This window comes from Vanellus vanellus (assembly GCF_965231255.1).
Source record: "Vanellus vanellus genome assembly, chromosome: 3".
NCBI classification, from domain to species: Eukaryota; Metazoa; Chordata; class Aves; order Charadriiformes; family Charadriidae; genus Vanellus; species Vanellus vanellus.
Window position 1 is genome coordinate 37,370,564 of NC_138907.1, and position 21,776 is coordinate 37,392,339.

The 21,776-nt window shown below is 36.5% G+C and overlaps 1 protein-coding gene across 1 annotated transcript in view; it reads right to left on the reverse strand.

The window, feature by feature from the left end:
- TTC27 (tetratricopeptide repeat domain 27) overlaps positions 1 to 21,776 on the reverse strand; it is a 126,908-nt gene that overhangs the window by 68,756 nt on the left and 36,376 nt on the right. The window contains exon 9 of the mRNA XM_082481738.1: positions 14,568 to 14,634. Within this exon, the coding sequence (XP_082337864.1) occupies positions 14,568 to 14,634 (67 nt within the window). The remainder of the gene's footprint in view (positions 1 to 14,567; positions 14,635 to 21,776) is intronic.

Genomic DNA, 21,776 nt, shown 5'->3' on the forward strand with positions numbered 1-21,776 from the left:
TTCCAGCTAGCTCTGAATGGAACTCTGCAGATAAAACCGAAATGGCAGCCCAGCGTCCCCTACTTTACACACTTCAGAGAAAAATGTAAAAGAAAACGAGCACTAGAGAAACATTCCCTTGCAAGGGAAGCCTCATATGTTCCACAGAAAAAGCAATGTTAAAGGAGTACAAAGATTTATGCTTACTGAAGAATTTTCAGTGGAAACAAAAGACTCAAAGAAAGCTTTGCATGGATTTAAATATAACAGAAATACAGAAAAGCAAGCTCACATTAGCTTGCACGGAAGAAAAATAAAACAAAATGTAGGGAGACACTTACAGTGAGCTATAAACATGATTCTTTGATTCTGCATAACACAGCCTGTTATTTAACTGCCATGCATGCAGATACATAACTTTCAGAAAGACCTATGGAAGGAACAAAAATCACAATTCAAAGTCATTTTAGACACATTGGAAAAATCAACTCAAATAGGTTCTGCTAGGAAAATGTTTTAATGCTTTTTTCCTCTTTCGATTTTCAACTTTCTAGTAAGAGTACAAAGGTATCATCTGAGTGTCAAATTATTTGTTCCGTTCTACTTATACATCCAAACTGTAGATCTATCCTGGATATCCAGAAATTATTTATTTTTTCTTCCACATTAAAACACAGTGGTGGGCTGATATTTAGCAAGTTTCTAAGACCTTAATGTTCTGTTTTGATACTAAGTGGTATACATATTATATCCTCTTGTAAGAGTTAAAAAAGAATGATTTTTCATGCTGTTGTTAAAGCTGGTTTTGGGGTTGTATTTTGGTTTGTTTTTCCTTTTCATTTTAAGAGACTATTTAACTTCAGAAGTAAGTTTTCCTTGGAGGTTCTCAACTAATTTTTTTAGGAGAAGTAAAAAACCAGAGAAGAAAAGGAAATGTCATGAAGAAAGAAGACACTGTTTTATTGAAAGGAATCTGCTTTCAATGACTAGTGAAGGGTAAACCACATAAGATATGGCTCCTATTTTCACTTAGAATGGAGTCCAGCCATATTACTGACACTTGCTCTGTTGCGCCAAACATATCACTTATTCTGTGTTATGCTGAAAACAACTTCAGCCAGATTTGACTGTAGTAGCATTGTCTTTTTCAGGTCTGTGGTTTGGACTTGGTCCTGAAACAGCATAAGTACAGACTTCCACACCACATCACAGTACTGCATTTATTTCCTAAGGCCCAATCTCAACAGCAATAAATTAGGTTTTTGGAATCAAAAGACTAGACTTTAACTCTTTGGTACCAATGATAAGGATTTCCCTAGGTATTAAAAACAGTGAATTTCTGGTTTAACTGCTTAGCCTCAGGAATTTCACCATCTACGCCAAGGTTCTGAACACACCATGTGCTCTTTTTGATAACATCCTGAAAAACAGAAAAGCACATTAAAGAAATTGCTCTCTGCACAGGTAGTAAAACAGTGAATTTGTTTTGAGAATCGCTAGATATCATATTTTAAAGATAGATAATTTCAGGACTGTATGCAATGGTACATGCTGCCAGAGGACTTGCAATCTGATTAGCCTCAAGACAAACAAAGCAAATGACTGAAAAGAGAGTGAAAGATAGAAAATCGGTGCCAATGGAGAATATTTTCTAACTTGTTCCATTCAGATTAGCCACGTGGGAGAAGAAGCATGTCCTACCCCCGCTAGGTATTCCCTTGGAAACTACCACAGTAGGCTCTTAAATCCTCTGCCCTGCTTGCTCCACCCTACCCTTAGTCTTGCCTCTCCTCTGACAAGAAGCATTTTTGAAACAGACAGTATAGGTTAACTTATCCTCTGCTGATAAGGAATTTATTCCTCAGGGAGACAGTTACGACTTTTCGTCTTTCCATTTCTGGTACTGCTGCCTCTGGCTACAGACAAGAACTATGATTTCTCAATACTTTCTTTAGATCGGTCAACTCTTTCTAAGCATGTTTGTTTGGGGTTTTTGTTGATTTTTTTGTTGTTGTTTGATTGTTTGTTTTTAAATAGTACTTCTTGCTCAGCAAAATCCAGGTAAGACTACACATTAAGGTTCCCAGTCCTTTTTTTCTGCTTCTTCGGTTGCTTGAACTGTTCAGGGCAAACTCTTCGTAGCACTCCAGGCCAATGGAAAAATCCGCTAGGCCTGACAGATCCTGCATCCTTAAGCGACTGCCCCAGGGTGGTGGGATTTGTCTGTTCTGCCTGCCTACTTGCATTTATGAGCTCACCACTATGTTTTTTCCATCACCGTTTTTTCCATAGACTGTCAGTGATGCTTTCTGTTTATTTGGTCTATAAACAGCCTCTGGGAGAATACTGCTTTATATACTGCTGCTATCTAATACAGATAGATTCTTACTCTAACAGAAACTTTTATCTTTACTTTTGCAATGATAACTTCAGGACAAATATCCATTTACAATAATTATCCTTAAAATACCTTAACTGAGTATCTTTTGGGAATGTAGGGTAGCAAAAATACTGGTTCTCAGACAGATTTGGAGCACAACCATAAAATTTATACAACAAAATGGAGTCTTAAAAGCTCCCTTCACATCCTCAGTGCAAGGCATAAAATTACCTCCTTGAAAAGAACCAATTTAAATGTTTTCATAATTTCAAAACTTTAAGATTAGTCAATGGCAGTTTGCATACAGTTTTTATGTTATAAAAACGCCATTTGTGAACTCATCCTATAGTGATGTTAACTAGTCAAAATCAGCTATGACGTTTTTTCTGTAACAGGAACAGCCAAAAAAATTCAGGAAGACTTACATGCCTAAACCAGTGATTTATAGTAAGCCTGCCACTGACTTTACTATTAAGCCATGTCAGAACAAAGTATAGAATTTCTATAAAGCATCTTCACAACCTTCAGTCTGTAAGAACAGCTGTCTGTAGAACGGTGAAGCACAGCAGAGGAAAATCCACACAGTGCCAGACAGGACTCTAAAGGGAGTGTGTCATACCTGGTTTTCCCCTGTTTTGAATGCCAGCACCCACCACAGGAATTCTGCCTGCAACAGTCTCTACTATTCAGCAGTCTACATATTGCAATACTTGCTGTTCACAAATAAGTGTAACACGTTGAATGCAAGAGGCATGCCTCAATTACTGTTTGGTGGGTGAAGTGGCTAGGGTCAAATTCTGGAGATGAAAATTTCAGTGAGAGTTCTAGGACGGTCTCAGTACATGTTAACAAGTCTCGACGCCCATTAAAAAATATTTGATTTCTGATCTCCTGACTTCAGCAGTAGAAGTATTCTGTCTCTTTAAAGAGCCCCTGTTCCTATTACATGCGATAGGATCAAGCCGCTGGCCTGGCTTTGCTTTAAATCTTATGTGCAAGCTTCGTTTCCAGGAGCAAAACAAAGCTGCAGCCACCTTCCTTTCAGAGACTGAAGACACAATGGCCCTGAAAAAAGACTAACTGCTTAAGCAGCAACTAAAAGTGAGAAAGGAAAGACATAAAAATAGAGTCAGAAATATGTTGGAAAGAAAGGAATTAGGGAAGATGAGAGCAAGGGTGAAATTCAGATAAACAGGAGGTGAGAGCTGACAAAGGAGGGCCGAGGGGAATATGGCATGGACGAGTAAACAAAAAGGGAAGCTGACATAGGCACAAGTGACTAATACTGAAAAAAAATGAGGGAGAGACTGCTGGGGAGCACGAAAGAAAATCCTGTCTTGGTAGGCAAAAGTGAGTAACATTCCTAAACCTGACAGAGTTGTGTAGAGTGAAGCTATACTCTGAATATATTTACTAGAGACCAAAGGTGCTGTCTGGGATGTGCTTAGACTTGAAAGAAGTTGCAATCATGAGCTGTAATGGATTAAGATTCAAACACAACAGCCTAGCACCTGTCCCGTTGTATTATGACCATAAACAACAGCAGTTATTACAATAACTCTGAAAATTGGATGAAGAATCATAGAATAGTTTGGGTTCGAAGGGACCTTTCAAGGTCATCTAGTCCAAACCCCCTGCAATGAGCAGGGACATCTTCAACTAGATCAGGTTGCTCAGAGCTCCATCCACCCTGGCTTTGAATGTTTCCAGGGATAGGGCATCTACCACCTGTCTGGTTAACCTGTTCCAGGATTTCACCACTCTCGTTGTAAAAAATTTCTTCCTTATATCTAGTCTGAAGAAGTTACAAGACATTTTCCCTATACAAACACAAGAGGCAATCGTTTTAGTCAGGCACCTCCAAGCTTCGCATTTTCCCAGCTCTGTTAGAGATTCAAAACACATAAGTAAACATTTGCCTACTAGATAAGGGAAAGACACAGAATATACAGACAAATAAATACACACACTGCAGTTCTCATACAATAAGCTGTGGGATGAGAAATATGGCCTTATTCCAGCAACTAAATGATCTGCTTGCTTTCTGAATCTTACTACTAAGCTATTAAACAGCTTCAAACCATGCAAGATAAAAACAATTTTCTAAACATATTTCCTTCCTTTATTCTGAAACTGAAAAGGTTTCACCAACATATATTAAACTAAAAAGCAAAGAAAGCATACTCAGTTTTAGCCAATGATAAAGAAGTAACCAGGTATGATACTAATTTGGCGGAATGCAAATGTATATGCTGTTCCTCTCTGAGTGGTGTAATTTTAAAATCAAACATCTCATTTTACAGCACAGAAAAATCTTTCACAGTCTACTTATAGGAATCTGTAACAGTTATTTTCTCTCTCATCTTTTGTCTAGACTAGATAGAAGTCACTGTAGAATGTGTCAGCCAACATATTCTGACAAATGTACCGAAGAAAAACCTAGCTGACACAAGACATGAAGTCTTAAAAGAAAAAAAGCTCAAGCTCCAAGTTAATTAATGCAAGACATGCTTAAGGACAATATAGACAAGGCAGTAAAATCTTCTCAAATACGTCAAAACATACCAACTAATATCTAGTGCCACGATTTTTCCTTCAGTTTAGAAAAGGCCTCAAATCTCAGCTTCAGAGACAGAAAAACATTACATAGTTTAAATACTTCTAAAACATTTTTGCAAATTGAAACAAACAGAAGATGATGCTTTTAAATGTCTTATTGGCATTTATTTGAATAATCTTCATAACTAACAGCTTTACTTGCCACGATTAATGCAGCCAATCCAAACATGTCAAAAGTATTTATGCCATACCATATTATCATATATGCTAAGCATATAAATTATACACAGAAATAAAGACTGAATTTTCTCACAGCAATCATGGCTCCTTTATGATATACATTGCATGAACAGTCCAGTCCACTAAATGAGCTGGCATTGTCTCTGATTCCTGATGCAATGAGATAACCTTCATAAACAGAGTATGAACCTTTCCTATTCATGTATTTGCACAACTGGAAATTAGTTTTCATAAGGGTCGTAAACACTTCATGTAAATTACTTTATGACATTTTCTTCCATATTTGATGTTACAAATAAATATTAAAAATAACACTTTGATTATCAGTATGTAAGTCATCCCAGTAAAAATGTATTTCTGGAAGGAAAGAAAAGGCAGAGTGATGGGGTCTGCTGGCAACAATGCACCTTTTTTTCCCCCTTTAGTCGTAATGTACTGTTTAGTACATGATTGGTACTAGAATTCAAGCATGCTGCAAATACAAGTAAAGTAAGTGTGTATATAACCTCCATGCAGATGTATTTAAATGTTTCACAAATTTATTTAATCTTAATATCTCAGTTTCTGGTCAACAGCACTTGAAATTTCCACTTTACTATTTAAACTTGTTGGTCCTAATAAAAGACAGGAAAGGAAATATTGTAGAAATACCAGAATCAGAGCTGCTTAACCTTCATCCTTCTATAACATAGATGGCACTATGCTTTTCCACAACATACTGAAGCCAACTGACTACTTACACAGCACACCACACAATAACATATCCAAGATCACCTCTGAACAGAATGGGGTTTAGTCAAATGAGAGCAGCTAAGCAGGTAAAAGGATATTTTGCTGAATCTAAGCTATAAGCGTTTGTTTAGGAAAAATTTTCAAAAATAGGTAGAAAACCCCAAACCTTTCCCCTTTACATCTCCTTTCAAAAGCCCATGTTTTATAGACTTAGGACTCAATTAACCATCATTTTTCCCACAAAAATCTTAAATTGACCATCAGTAAATCCTCAGAAGAAAACTACCAATTAGAAATCCCTGCCAGTAGCTTGGCTACGTAAAACTTCAGGATTAAAAAGATCAAAGGAAGAAAAAAACCCTAAAATCATTGGAGGCATTTCATTTTTTCATTCCTAGATTTGAGGGAACAGAAAAAGAAATTCATGCAGAAGCAGGGTAAGATAGGTTTATTTCTTACCAAGATAATCTTATATTTTTCCCAAAGCAGCTAGAATTGACTGCTCCTGTTTTTCCTTCCAAAAAAACCGAACAACAAACCAGTGACATTTAGTGATAATAAATGAATCAGAGTATCAGATTTGCACACTTCAGGCACCTTGGGGGGGGGAAATTAAAAATACATAGTTCATGACTGCAATCAAGGACTATGGCATTCTAATCAAACCTATCCTAAATTGTGTAGTAAGTCCAAAAACTTCTGTTACTTTTTCAATATTTCAAATTTAATATAGACCAGAAAGAATGTTTGGTGTGGTATATGAGAAATGTTCTACTTCCAGTCAAAAATACAGACATGATACGATCAGAGAAAATTAAACTCAGTTGCGTAGAGACAGTAGCAAGTTGACCAGAAACAAGAATTCAACAACTTTCCTTTTTTTTAGATGCTATGGAACAAGCAAGATTAGAGTAATATTTGAAATGCTGGGTCAGGAAAAAAACAAATGAAGGGACAATTCTAAAACTAGGCAGAGGAGATGAGGGCAAAACATTAGGACAGCTAAATAAACTTCAAGAATAATTCTTCCTCACATATGGTAAAAGAACAAAAAATGCAAGTTTACTTTGAAAAAAAGGGAGACTTGGATTTACCCCTTGTTTAGTTCATCTGCACTTTCCCAGCCAAACAAGCAGAGCAGTAGAATATAAATCACTAAAAAAAAAGTAACTGCTAGTATGGATAACATGAATTTAACTGATCATGAGAATACTGTCAAAAAGGGAATATTAAGCACTAGAGAGTAGTGAGAATGTCTTATTTCCTTCAAATGATACCTCAGACAGTGTTTGTTGAACAGGGGTTTAATTTCATCTTCTTGTTGCAATGAAATCTTTCTTCCTTAAGTAAATGACAATAGTTATAACTGGTGAAGAACACAAGAGGGGGAAGGGAAGCCTGCAACATGTCAACTGGCTGTCAGAGAGGTTGCTAGAAAAAATAAGTGAGCTGCTGATAGATAAAGAGGAAGGAGGAGGGGGAGAAGAAAGGCTGCTGTGGGAAAAAAGTTACTAACTGTCATCAAATTTGCCTGCTTAATTTCTCAAACCTTTAGACAAGCAAATAATCCATTAATATTTAAACATGATTTTCATGTTCTCTTACCACTGCTGTTTCAGTGAGACCACTAAAATCTATTGCTTGAGTAATTCTGAACAGATTGTATGAAAGAGCAGACTATTCTAGAAAGGAAAGGTTATCCCAAATTTCTTCCGGCTCAGAAAGGCACACAATAAATCAGGAATCCTCTCCTGTAAGATATGATGCAAGCAGACTTGTGGATCCCATGGACTCAGGGAAGAATGTAGACCACAGAGGAGAACAAAGTTGAAAGGGATAAAAGTGTCAATTATGTTGAAATCTGATATTTTGTGAAATAAAACAACTTCAAACAGACTGTTACTTAATCCCAGTTTTGGAATGGAATGCAAGCTTCCCCCCTACCCTGCAACACACGTACTACAGTACCCAGTTACTTTACCCTAGAACATCTAAAGGCATACAATACAACAGCAGCAAAAATAACTGACAACACTAGGTTAATTTCCTATCCACAATACACTGTAAACAAAAGCACCAGACACTTTGTGAATAAGCTTCTAAGAAAACTAGTTGAGTCTTTGCACAGAATACTCCAGCAGAAAGAGGTAGCTTCCCTTTTGCTATACTCAGTCCAGCTTCCCAGTAATGTGTGATGGGCCAGAAAGCTTACATGCATTAAATTAGCAGCAAGTGTTTAGATCCTGACATTCCTGGAAAATGATTCAGACTTTTGAATAAAAGTGCTTAGAAGAAAAAAAAAAAAAAACAAAGAAAAAAACGAATAGAATAGCTTTGAATTCATTTACTTGAAAAAAAAAAAAAAAAAAAAGCCTTACTAATACCAGCAGGGTTTTGCTGAGAAAGTCTTTGCAGCGTTATAACCTTGTAACCAATGGAGGCTATTCAAAATGGGCAACACAGCTTAGAAAAGAAGTGAAAGAGACTTTTTATAAAGCCACGAAAGTTACAGCAGTACAGACACATGGCACTCTTAATGAGCTTTTCAATACTCTTGCTGGTTATAAAACATAAAGAAAACTGCAGCCATTTTCTCAGAAGAGAAAAATGCACTGCTTTTATTTAAGCTATATAAATAACTTCTCTTTAGAAACCAAATTGGCATGTTAGTTTTATAGAGATTTTGATAGGAAGGCTTAACATTAAAAATATCATATGCCGTGATTTGATTGCTCCCTATTCCACATTAAAATCACAAATGCCATACAAAAGATGAGAAAAACAAAGCATTCCCATTTCCACCCTCCACTCCCTTCTCCCAAAGCCCCCTTCCTACAATGAAAAGTAGAAAAAGTATTCATATACGCATATACACACACACACACTCAATAAAATGTACACTATAATTCTTTTCTGCAATTTTCAAAGGTACCATACAACATCAGTTTCTATTACACTTAATAAATGCCCACCTCTGAAAAAATATCTGTCCAACCATTCTCAAATTCCACAGTAAAAACAGTCTCTTTTGGAATCAGTAGCTCAACACAGGGGAAAAACAAAAGACTTGAAGCATTCCCATCTGGTTCACCTTTGGAATACACAGTATTCCTTAGATTTTGACAGACTCCTTCCACATTCTCCAAGATCTTCATCAGACCCTGGTACCCTTCATGGCACGATTGGAACAATTTCAGAACGATCAGGCATTTTTGTAAGAAGATGGTGAATAATTTTTAAGTTTTGTACTCTGAGCAAAATAAAAGCTGTTTTTTTCCTCTTTAAGAAAGATATCCTCACCTGTTCAAAGTGTCGATAGACAGAAGAGCTGCCAGAGCTTCCACTTCCCTTTTTTCACCACTTAATAAGGAAACCAGCTGCTCTACTCTCCATAAATGATAGAAGTCTCAGGAATATAACAAAACAATGCAACTAAATTTTCCATGGTCCCTTTTCTTTCCCTTGACATCTTTCTTCTATGGATTCCAAAGGATTAAAACATGGGGCTAAGATGCGGGAAGCACAAAGCAAGAGGCTTCTCTTCCCACAGTTTCTGGTTGCTTTTTCTCCTCAGTCTCCTATAGGTTAATACTGTCACTACGACTCAAAGACCCTTGATCATATCACAGTAAGAAGGGAAAAAAGTAATATTCTCCCACACTGGGGTAAGTGCTCATCACGTTTAGAGCAAAGCCCATTTTTCCTGGACAAAGTGAGGGTTAGGACAGATGGAAAGGGTAATGTTAAGAACCAGCTGCAGCTCCTTAATCCCGCACATTCTGTTGGCATGTCATATCAGACTATGAAACACTGAATTGCCACCCCAGTATGTAAACTATAAACTATAGTATAAGCTTCCATAAAGCTGCAAAAACTTGTATTGCAGAGTCTAATCATATTAACATATTTTTAAAAAACATTTTTCTCTTTTGTAAGAGAAAAATACAACATCAGTGGCTGCTGATCTTACAAGCATGAAGCAATTCTTTCTTATTTCCCTGCAAGAACTGTATAATCTTAAAATTAAAACATAAAGATTTACCAGTTCTTACATAGAGCTTTCATATGTTCCTGGAACTCTTTTACATTTCAGAAATACTTCTTAGCTTCCTGTCCTAAAGTTTACGTTCACACAACAGACATATTTTATAAAGTTTTAAATGTAATTTTTTAAAAATTCTTCTGAAATATCACGTGCATTTATATAACAGTGTTGTTAATATCCTCTTTAGTATATTGTCTTAACTGCATCACCTATACTAAATAATGCAAACAGCAAATATTTAATAGAAGTGATTTTAAGACCTTACTTTTGCTCATTTACAAAAAGTATTTTTTTTTTTTCTAAAAAATTTATTTGGGCCACTGAAATACAGAGATCAGTGATGTACTTGTGAACTTCTAGGGAAAAAACACTGCCCACTATAAAACCTAGCAGACTTTAGATTTGTATTTTTACATTAAAAACAATCAACTGAAATTAAAGATGGGATAAGGAAGCAAATTAGGCACTGTAAAACTAACTACTGGGATCTGGGAATTTTTATTTATAATACAGTTTATTATAAGGAAGAAATCAGTAATTCTAACAGAAAAGCACTAGGTTTCACTACTGATTTACTGTCCCTCTTTTCCTCTCTTAAAAATGGCTTTTAAATGTAATATTCAGTTAGCTAAATCAAAAAATTTGCCAAACATGTCTCTGAAGCAGCTTGTGTGATATTTGATTTCTGAACAAGATCTTAGGTTTCTTAGGAGTCCAAGTGCCTACCATAATGGAGTTAATTAAAAACATTATAACTGTTTCCCTAAACCATTATGTGTGAGAAAAAAAAATATTTAACTCCCCTTAAAATCAAATGTTTAATTTTGTGGTTATTCTTAAGTATATGTGAGTTACATTACTTCTCATGTAAAGATATCAAACAATTTAACTATAAGCAGAAAAAAAAGAAAATCAAATGTATCTAATTTAAACTATAGATTAACAGCTTAAAAGTTGAAATATTATGCTGATGATAAGTGAATGGATTCGACTAGAACACCTCAAGCACTGAAGTCCAAATTATTGTACCAAGAGGAGCTATCCCAGCCAAGGAGACTACATGCAGAAATACACAGGATTTGATAAACCCCCACACCTTGCTCCAAAAATTAGCAAGACTAAAAGTAATTCTTAGTTACAAAAGTCAGAACTTTTAGGACAATGGCTACTATTCCCAAGTGACTTCAGTAAATCAAAAGCAGCAATTCTTTTGTATTTGAGTGTAGTCACCAAGCAGTGACTAATAGGGACTTAACAGTGTTATTTTTAGGACTGTAAGCTATATTGTTTAAAGTATACATATATATATATCTTAAAGATCTAGTAATTTTCCACTTCTACAGATACAAAAGGGAGTTTAAAATGCCTGTTTGGCAAAGTACGCCTAGTATGAGGCAGGACCACATCTTCTACTTGAGTTCACTTTGATCATCCTTTCCCTCTCGTGCTACCTGGACCTTAATTCTCTCTGCTCAAGAGAAATCGCAGGTCACATGCATTTGTTTTGCAATGTCCAAAACAAGAGGATGTCCTGATGATTCACTGATCTATTAAAAATGCCTTACAATTTCTTAAGTTTTCTAAGATATCTTGAAATGCCCTCCTTTCTTCAGGAAACAAATTTCAGCAGATATCAGATGAATGCATGACAACCATCTAACCAGCCTGCAGATTTAGGAATCCACATGTAGGCTGAGAAGATGCCTGCTCACACACACACACACACAGAGCAGTTTAAATGATGCTAAAGAAATTACTAGAGCAGCATTGATAAAGTGCTCATTTGCCTGTTTCACTAGGTAGTACCAGAGCTTGGTAAATACCTTAAATACAAGTGAGAACGTTTGTGGTGTCACTGATTTACTCAGCTAGCAGACACCGTAAGAACCAAGGCTGTGTTAACATTCACACAGAACATCCCTACTGCCAGGGAGCACAGTGATGAATTTGCTTGCCTTGGTGTCTCAGAGCTAAGATGCAGAAGAGCTCAGAGATTTTATCATTAAATTCTGCAGTGACTATCCACAATTTTAGGCTCAGGTGCAAACTCCACAAAAGATGCTTTTATTGAAAATAAATTATATAAGCTAATATCTGATTCCTGCTTTTAGTTTCCAGGAAACATTTGGGATGGTCATGTTACAATTCATACTTGTTCTTGTTTGTGTCTTTGAAACATAGGTCAAGACCAAAAGAGAAAATAACGGTAAGATTGAATTGTGTCCCTACATCCCGTTGACTTGGAAACATTAACCAAAATTTTAAAAGAACACTATTCTTATAATGAAATTTATTATTTCCTCTAATTTTTAAATTACCAGCTACCCCTCTAAGTCACTTCTGTCCACTGAATTCTGCACTATTAGAGAGATTTACATTCCTGTTCATTCATTGCTATAGACATTTCTTTTTTGCTACTCAGACCACAAAATGATAGGGAAGCCTAGACATATCTTTCAGGCATGTTTCTCTAGAGATCTATCCTGACAGTGGCTGCTGATCTTACAAGCATGAAGCAAGCTGTAGCTGACTTAGATGCTCTATAAAAAGATAAATAAATAAACGAATGAAAACATAAGCTCCTCACAGTCACTGAAATAAATATTTAAGGAGCAAGTTCATCAGCTCTCCTGTGATTTTTGAGGAATCAGCCACTAGATGGCAGAAAAATGCAGTTTAATTTTCTCATCATTATGAAGAATTCAGCCAACAGAGCTCTTATATCTCAGACAACAGGTAACATGATTTCTAAAGCAATGTCAGATAACCGTAAAGCTGATTATCTCTCTTGCCTAGTATATGTGCTACCTTGACTTTCTCTCCAGTAAAACCTGGAGAGCATTTAAATGTTTGAAAACTCAAGTGTTAAAACAAGTTGTTATGGTTTGAGAAACCCTCAACAATTTTTTGTCGTTTAGACAATCATTCTATTACCTGATGACCCATCCCCACCCAGGAAGGTGAATTGAGGAAAAACCAATGAAACTCGGGAGTTGAAATACAAACAGATTTAAGAGAATAAGACTAGATAATTAACATTAATAGCACTAAGGAACCAATATTGATCCTGCTACCAATACAGAATATGCAAAGATTATACTCAGCCAGTTCTATCAGTAGGAAGCTGTGCACTCCCAGCAGTGGACAGCAAATGTCAGACACAGCGAGCACTATGGCTTCAGGAGAAAGGGAAGGCCTTTCAGGGGTCCGGCATTGGGGCAAGGAGTTCTCAGGATGGCAGCCATCAAGGGAGAGAGTAAATTTCGCAGAAACTTTATAATTTATATTGAATGTGACGTTCATAGTATGAAATAATCCTGTTGGCCAGCTTGGGTCAAGTGCCCAGGTCTTGCTCCTCCTCATCCCTGCAGCTGGTGAGCTTGAAAACACTGAGACCTTGAAACCCACACACCATAGCTGGCTATAAAGTAAATATTTTCACAAGTTCAGACACTAGAGTCTTCTAAAAGTGCAGTCTTCCCAAGTATTAAAAGAGAAATTAGCCCTGTGTTGCTCAAACCAGGACATAAGTAAACCCCACTCCTATTTTCATTATTCTGGAAATACAACATAAGAAGCAAAATTCTGAGTTTTCACAGAAAACCCTCAATTTAAAATATATTATTTTAACAACAAAAATGGCAGGTTTTTTTTTAATGAAATTATATGCATGTCTTGAAGTTTCATACATTTGCATTAACATTACTTTTGAAAAAAAAAATATACTGTAATATTATCACTGTGTCAGTGATAAAATTCTAGCTCAACTGAAACCAAAGGGATTTTTGCCGAGATCCTATCTGGAAACTCTTAACATGAATTTACTTTTTCAGATGGCACTACTATGGCTATAAGGTCTCAGACTACAAGGCTTGGGTATGAGAGCAAGCCCTCTTTACTGCACCAAAGCTGAAGTCTAACATTGTGGAAAGTAAGCAAAAATGACAATACAATCGCTGGCCTTTTCTCCTCTACTCCCCACCCCTGCACCCCCCCCACCACATAACCTACTGTTGAAAAAACACACAAACCCCAAAAAAGATTGAGGAAAGAAGCAAATTATATTTTGTCTTGAGTAAAAAAAAAAAATTACATTGAAAAGATACTGAGTTAGACTTTTCAAGGCTTCTTAGAAAGTTACAGAATTGTTCTGCAGCAAATCAGCCATTAAACTGCGAAGAAACATATCTGAGCAGAACATCTAACACATGGACTGAATAAATCTGACAATAAAGCTGAATTTTCTTTTGAACTCCACTTAAACAATATTCAAAGAAGAGCACTTTTGACACTAGTGCCACAGGAAGAGTTTGCTGTAAAAATGCATATTTTAACATTACATTTTATTCATAAAAAGCAAAACAAACAAACAAAAAATGTTTTGTGCACATTTGAGGTGAAATTAAATTTTTAGATGTCAAGCTTATGCTGTATGAGGTTGGCTCAAAACCGGGTTGAACTTCAGCATCACTTTAATTTCTTGAAATAAGAAAAAGTTAATAAAAAGACTGAGTAGTAAAATTTGTTTACAGACAGTTCAATGATTAATATGATTGACAGGTTACTGCTTGATACTTAACTTAAATATTAACTGAAAACATATTCACTAAGAAGTCCAGATAAGTTACTTACCGAAGTAAAAGCCAGAATTTCCTCTTCTGTTAATTTGTGTATTGGATTGTTCTTTTGGAAGTCTATACTGTAAAGAAAAAAAAGAAAAAAAAAAAAAAAAAAAAACAATGCCGATTCAATTTTTAGAATACCACTATGCAGAACAGGTTTTTCAAACTTGCAGAAATCCAAAGAACATCTGGAAAAGCATTACAATGACAAATAGGAGTATAGTATCTGCAGAAGGCCTAGGCCTAGGAGCAGTCACAGAAAAATCGAATCATTTAGGGGACCAAGATATTTTAGTAGTGCCTTTCCAAGACCATTCTAAATTGAAATGTCTTGCTCAGTTTAAACTTATGGGAATAATAATTTTACAAATCCTAAACAGCTTTAAATCCATTCCTTCTTTTTACAGAGGTCTGTTTTGAGTTAAAATTCTATGACTAATTGAACACAGATTCTGCAAAGCAAAAAACCACAAATGCTCAGAAAGTACTGAAGGGTAATGTCGAACGCATATTGTCTTGCTAGTCACTCAAGGAACGTGACCACAGGGGTGCATCTTTGACTCCCGGTATTACCACTAGCTTGTGGTACACAAAGGGGGCAAACCAGAAGAATACACGGAGATAAGAATTAAAATTATTTATTCACAATTGGACATGTTTACAGAGATGATAAACTGGGCTTACAACTCTACATGGGTGGATGTTCTCCTTAGACAACAGCCCACCAACATTTACCAATATACTACAATATACTACAAGAGATACCTCCAATTGGTACAAAGAGCTACAATTCAAGCTCCCAGTGAAAAAAAAAGATATCAAGTGAAAATATATCCTAAATCATACCACAGAGTAGGGATCATCACTAAACCTACAAAATGGCTATATACATAAGCTTAAATTCATGACAATATTCCTTAAACTTTGCAGCAGGCTTCATGTTATAGGTTAAATTTGCAAAGATAGTATAGTATTTGTGATGATAGATCACAGATTGAAGTTATGCTCCCTACTTTACATACCTTACTTTGGAGAGGAGACTTTGCCCAATCTAACTTTTTTCTTGCTATTTTGTTAATTCTTCTTTGTACATATGATACAATTAACATTGCAAAAATACTAGTCAATACTTTGTTACAAGTTTGTTACTAGCCACAAGAACAAGGTACAGAATAGAGGCTGCCTGTTGAAATCTCAACTATCTTTCAAAGGTCAAGGTGATCAAGAGAGGTTCCTGAAGACTGACAGAAACCAAATGTCAGTCCCGTCTTCAGCAAGAGCAAAAAGGAGCATCCAGGTTAGCCTCACCTTGTTCTCTGGAAAGGATATAAAGCAAATCCTCCTTGAAGCCATTTCCTAACACATGGAGGAAGTGGTCAGTACAGATTCACCAAGGGGAAGTCATGCTTGACCAACTTGATCTTGACCTCCTATGATGAAATGACTGGCTTGGTATATTTGGGGACATCAGTGGACACTGTTTACCTGGAATTCAGTAAGGCTTTCAGGACTGTCTCTTGTAAGATCCTCATAAAAAAGCCAATGAGCAGACAGCAAGGTGGACTGAAAACAGGGTTGTGATCCGCAGTGCAAAGTCTAGTTGGAAGAAAATAACTAGTGGTGTAGTCCAGGGGTCAATACAGAGTCCAATACTGTTTGACATCTTTATTAAGAATCTGGGTGATGGGGCAGTTTGCTGATGGCACAAAATTGGGATGAGCAGCTGATATACCAGCAGGTTGTGCTGCCATCCAAAGAGATCTTGACTAGCTGGAGAAACAGGCTGACAGGAACCTCATACAGTTTTGCAACAGGATATGCCAAGTCCTGACCTTGCTTGAGGAGGGGGTTGGACAAGATAATATCCATCAGTCCCTTCCACCTCCACCAATCTGTGATATGAAGGACAAGAAGGTGAGAGAGTAGTCTGCATACATTTAGGTAGAAGAAATCATGCTTGATTAACCAGACAGATAGCCTTCCATGATGAGACGACTAGATTGGTGGACTTTACCTTCACTTTGGAAAGGCACTTGACACTATCTTCCATAATATCTTCATAGACAAACTGATGAAATACGAACTAGATAAATGCACAGTGCGGTAGACTGAAAACTAGATGAACTGCCAGTCTCAAAGCATTATGACTAGCAGCATGAAGTCCAGCTGGAGACCAGTGACTAGTGGTGTATCCTAGGGATCAAATAATGTTTAACATCTTCATTAATGACCTTGACGATGCGACATGATGCAAAATCCTGTATTTAGGGAAGAATAGATCCAAGTCGAACGAAGTTGAACATAAGCCAGCAATGTGCCCTTGAGGCAAGTCATCCAAAGCCTCCTGAGCCACATTAGAAAGAGCGACGCCATCAGGCCGAGGGAGGTGATCCTCCCCTGGAGTGCTGTCACCAGCTCTGGGCTCCTCAGTTCAAGAGAGATGTGGACATACTGGAGGAAGCCCAGCAAAGAGCCACAAAGATGGTTAAAACAGTGGAGCATCTGGCATACAAGGAGAGGATGAGAAAGCTGGGATGTTTTAATGTGGAGAAGAAAAGGCTCAGGGGGATCTGGGTATATATACCTGATGGCAGGGAGTAAACAAGACAGAACCAGACTCTTCTCAGTGGTGCTCAGTGAAAGGACAAGAAACAATGGGCACAAACTGAAATCCAGAAAAATCCATTAAAAAAAGTAAGCAAAACTTTCATTAATGTGAGGGTGGTAAAGCACAGGAAGGGGTTCCCCAGCGAGGTTGTGTTATCTCCATCCTTGGAGATACTCAAGGCCCAATTGGCCATAAACAATCTGCTCTAGTTGACTGCTTCAAGTAGGGAAATTGGACTAGATGGTCTCTAGAGGCATCCTTCCAACCTCAACCTCAATTTTATTTAATGATACTCACAGTTTATATTCTTCAGCCTTATGTTTTGTAAACAAAACAAAGAACAGAGTCTATTTCTTATTGAAAGCTGGAAATAAGCTTTTTTTACACTGTACTTAAAAATTTCTCTCTATGTTGTGCACATTACCAGGTTGTGCACATTACCAGGTTGTGCACATTACCAGGTATCACAACACTGATCTCTCTTGCCATCCTATTCCAGCTACCTCATGTAGAATGTAGAAGGACTTGTTTTACTTTTTTTTTTTTGCTAAGATTTTTCTTTCCGTTAATCTCAGCCAAAAAAATTAATCTAGTTTAATTTTTCTTCCTGAAGAAAAAAACAAATGTAATATTTATGCTCTGTCCAGGACATACTATAGGCTCTGAGGAACAACAAAAGGTGTGGCTGTCTAATGAGTTTACACTGTCTTCATACCTCAGTATACTTAGTGAGACTATACATAAGCTGTGAGAGTTGAAAGGAGACCACACAAAGAAAACAGTTTAAGAAATACAGTAAATAGCCATTTATTTACAGAGTGACTGAATATCCCAAATGAAGTAAGCATCTGCTTTTCAGTAGAGAACGTTTCTCTGCTTTCTAGTGCTTCTAGTCTAAAATGGTAAAAATAGAAAAGGTAAAACACACTGATTTTCTTTTGGTAAATTCTACCAAGGTGTAGCAAGAATAAATTTTGAAACTTTTTTATACTATATTGCTTTTTACTTTTAAATTATCTCCCCACCACTTACTTATCTGTCAGCTGTGAAAAAAGGCCAAAGTGCCTGATGTGTTTTACAGAATCATAGAATGGTCTAGGTTGGAAGGGGCCTAAGACCTGTGTTTTTCCTCTAAAGAAAAGACACAATAAAGTATTAAGACATAATAAAAGAATTCTAAGTGTAAGCAGCAAAGTACTCAAGATAGGAAAAAGAAAAATTGGTGCCACTGAAGCACCCTTATCTCTTTATTTTTGCATGCCCACAAAAAGAAATAGACCTGTGTAGCAGACTGCCAAGTTTCCTTCCTGATGGCATAAGTGTCTTCCACGTTGCACCCCTATTCTATGTAGGAAGCTGGGGACGGGGGGGGGACGGTACGGACCAAAACAAAACATAAAAAAGGCACCACAAGAAGGGAAAGTTCTTTCTGCAGTCAGTGTGTGCAGTGAGTTTTTTTAAATGTACATATGTATATATGTAAAGATATATTGATTCAAGCAGAAAGCATTAATGCTTTCCTTATTCTAAACAGATTTTTGTCACAGCTGTTTGAAGCATATAGATGCATGTAGATGCAGTTCTTCCACATCAAAGCAGTGCCAAAATAGGTCTCTAATTTCCATTTCTGCCACATCTACGTACAATGCTTTAAGATACAGAAGTATAGTAATGCAAGCCTTAAAAGATAAGAGAAAAATGAAATTGTTTTAATGACTTTCCATACTGAATCAAACCAAACAAAGCTATATTTTAAATCTGAATCTAGACTAGAATTGTAGCTTGGGTTTAAGCATCTTTAATAACTGTGTTAGCTCTTGCCAGAGTACAAGAACGTTACACTTCTATGCCCTTTATTTGTTCTGATTCCAAGGACAGTTCAAGCAGTTCACCCCACAGAATCTCAGGAGTTGAAATCAGAGTGGAATTTAGGATCTATTGCTAGAGCATCTATGATCAGGTATCTTTTCATAACAATATGAAGAGAAATCACTAATTACCACAGCTTTGCAAAGTATTTTCTGTCCACTCTTGAATGCTGTCTTAGGGAGTTGAATGAAATAGAAGAGGGAAAGAAAACAAAAGAGATATAAACATTCTTTAGACAAGTAAAACAGAACCTTAGAGCAAGATCTACTCTGCAGCAGAAAAAAAAAGTATTTTCTATTAAATCAGCAAAAGCTCATTGCTTACAACTTACAACCAATTCTCTAATCTGATTAATCCAAACCGCTTTGGCAGCCTAATGGATAAGGTATCCAGTTTAACTAAGTAACTTTTTGGATTATGACTAAATATATCTGTTCCAAGAACTGTTTTAGAAAATTGACAAATGTTAAAGAACATTGTCAAAATCTATTAAAAATAAAACTGTTCTTCAAATAGCTGAAGTTGTATTAAAATGCAGAATAGAGAAAGGACCAAAAACTCTGGAATATTAAATAATAATAATGAAATAGATCTAAAAATATAATTATGGGATCCAAAAAATGTTTAAGGAGCAACTAAGTCAAAATCATTGCTAAATCCTTCTTCCAATACAGCAGGACCAAAAATCGTGAGAGTCCACAGGACCAAAATGACAACCCTGGTATAACAGCCACTGCAAAGAAGCTACATGAATTCAGTGCATTAGCATTTATTGTAGAACATAGTAAAATTCCCACCAGAGAGCCTTTTTGGGTAAGGGAGAGAATTACAGGAGAGAAGAATCTTTCTCAAATTAAAAAGCTGCAAAAGAGGTTACACGCTAAGAGGCTAGATGCTAAGAAGATAACAGGACCAAACAGTATTCAGAAAAAAAGTTTAAAATGAGTTTTGGGATGAAATAGTTAAGTCCTCATTTAAAACTACCTCGGTGCCTGAAGATGAGAGCAACAAAAATGACGCCAGCCTTCAAAATTGGTGTCAGGGGATCAGTGTAACTACTGGGTTATAAACATATAACTGTTGCAGGAAGTAAGGAGAGACTATATCATGAATAGAAGAACTAGAGATACCTAGACAAATACACTGTGTAGGGGGAGAGTTAGAGAGGCTTCTGTAAAAAAACCCAACAAACCTGCATTACAAACCTGTTGGGGGCTTTTGGAAGGTTTAACCAGTGTAAGGACATACATAAGCTGACTGATGAAATCTACTTGGATCTCTAAGATTTTTTTTTTGAGAAGTCCCTCACCAAGAAGGACTTCAAAGAAACTGAGCATTCACATGAGATAAGAGGGAATGCCTTGGAAAAGGTCAGTAACTGATTAAAAGATAGGAAATGGTATGAGACACAATGCCATCCCAATAGAGAAGGTCACCAGTGTAATCCTTCATAGGTTTTGTGCTGTGATCCATGTGCTATGATATTAATAAATAAACCGGACACAGGAGAATGCATAGTGAAAGCTTGCAAATGATATAACTTTCTTTGAAGTAAGGACGTGAATAGGCAATAAGGGGCTGCAGAAAGACCTTACAGGATAGAGCAAAAGGGTAATAAAATAAAAATGCCAAGTAATAAACAAAAAATGATGGGCTCCAATCTGACCATTTCTATTCAGGAGCAACTCTTTAGCACTGCAGCTGCATGAAAACATTAGCTCAGTACTAGGCAGCTGTTAAAAAGGCAAATGAAAATGCAAGTAATTAATTAGGAATGTAATAGAGAATAACGTATTAGAGCATACTACATAGAGTATACAAATCAATAGCATAAAGCCTACCTGAAACATGACATAAAGCCTTTGTTTGTCCACCCATGAATAGTATGTTCTGTTTTGGACCTTTCATTTCAAAAGCAGCAATTCAGTATTGGAAAGATTTCAGAAACAGACAACTAGAACGATTGTTGTTTTATGATGATGAATAATGAGGTTTTATTCCTTATAAACATGTAACAACTTCTACAGAAGGAATGTCTGATTAGGCTAGGACTAACCAAAGAGAGACATTGTGGAAGTTTTCAAAACTGTTAGAAATAAGACTGTTAAGTCACTAAATATAGCTGTTGGCAACCAAAACTACCTGGAGGAGGTCTTTTTGAACAGCAGACACAAAATATGTAGACAGACACCTTTGTCAAAGGATGCTACTGATGCAAGAAATTTACATGGGCTCAAGGGAAGACAACAAATATCTGAGAGATCCGTTGAGTGCTGCCATGCAAACAAGCCAAATTAGGCTCACAAAATTACCATTTAGAGGCTGGGAAAGGGAGCAAGACATGCTTGCCCTGTTATTATTCACCCTTAAGTATCTTCTCACAGTCACTCTTGAAGACAGAGTATCAAATTAGACGGATGAAAACAACTGCTGAGTTTTTGTTTGCTTATGTTTCTTGGCATGTTACCTCTCAGCAAGTGCAGACAATGCAAAATCAAGTTCCTCAGGTAACTGCTTAAAACTACAGTTAACTAGCATGAGATAGATGATGAAGAATAGATAGGTCAGACTTTCCAAATATGTATTTTTACAGCTATTTGCTGTATTTCTATGCAGTTATACCAGCTGTGTTAATTTTGTGAATGAAAAAGAGCCAAACCCCACAAATTGATCACTTTACAAGCATTTTCAAAGATTTGCAAAGGTCTTTCAAGTGACTAATGTTTTTTATGCGAGCATTCT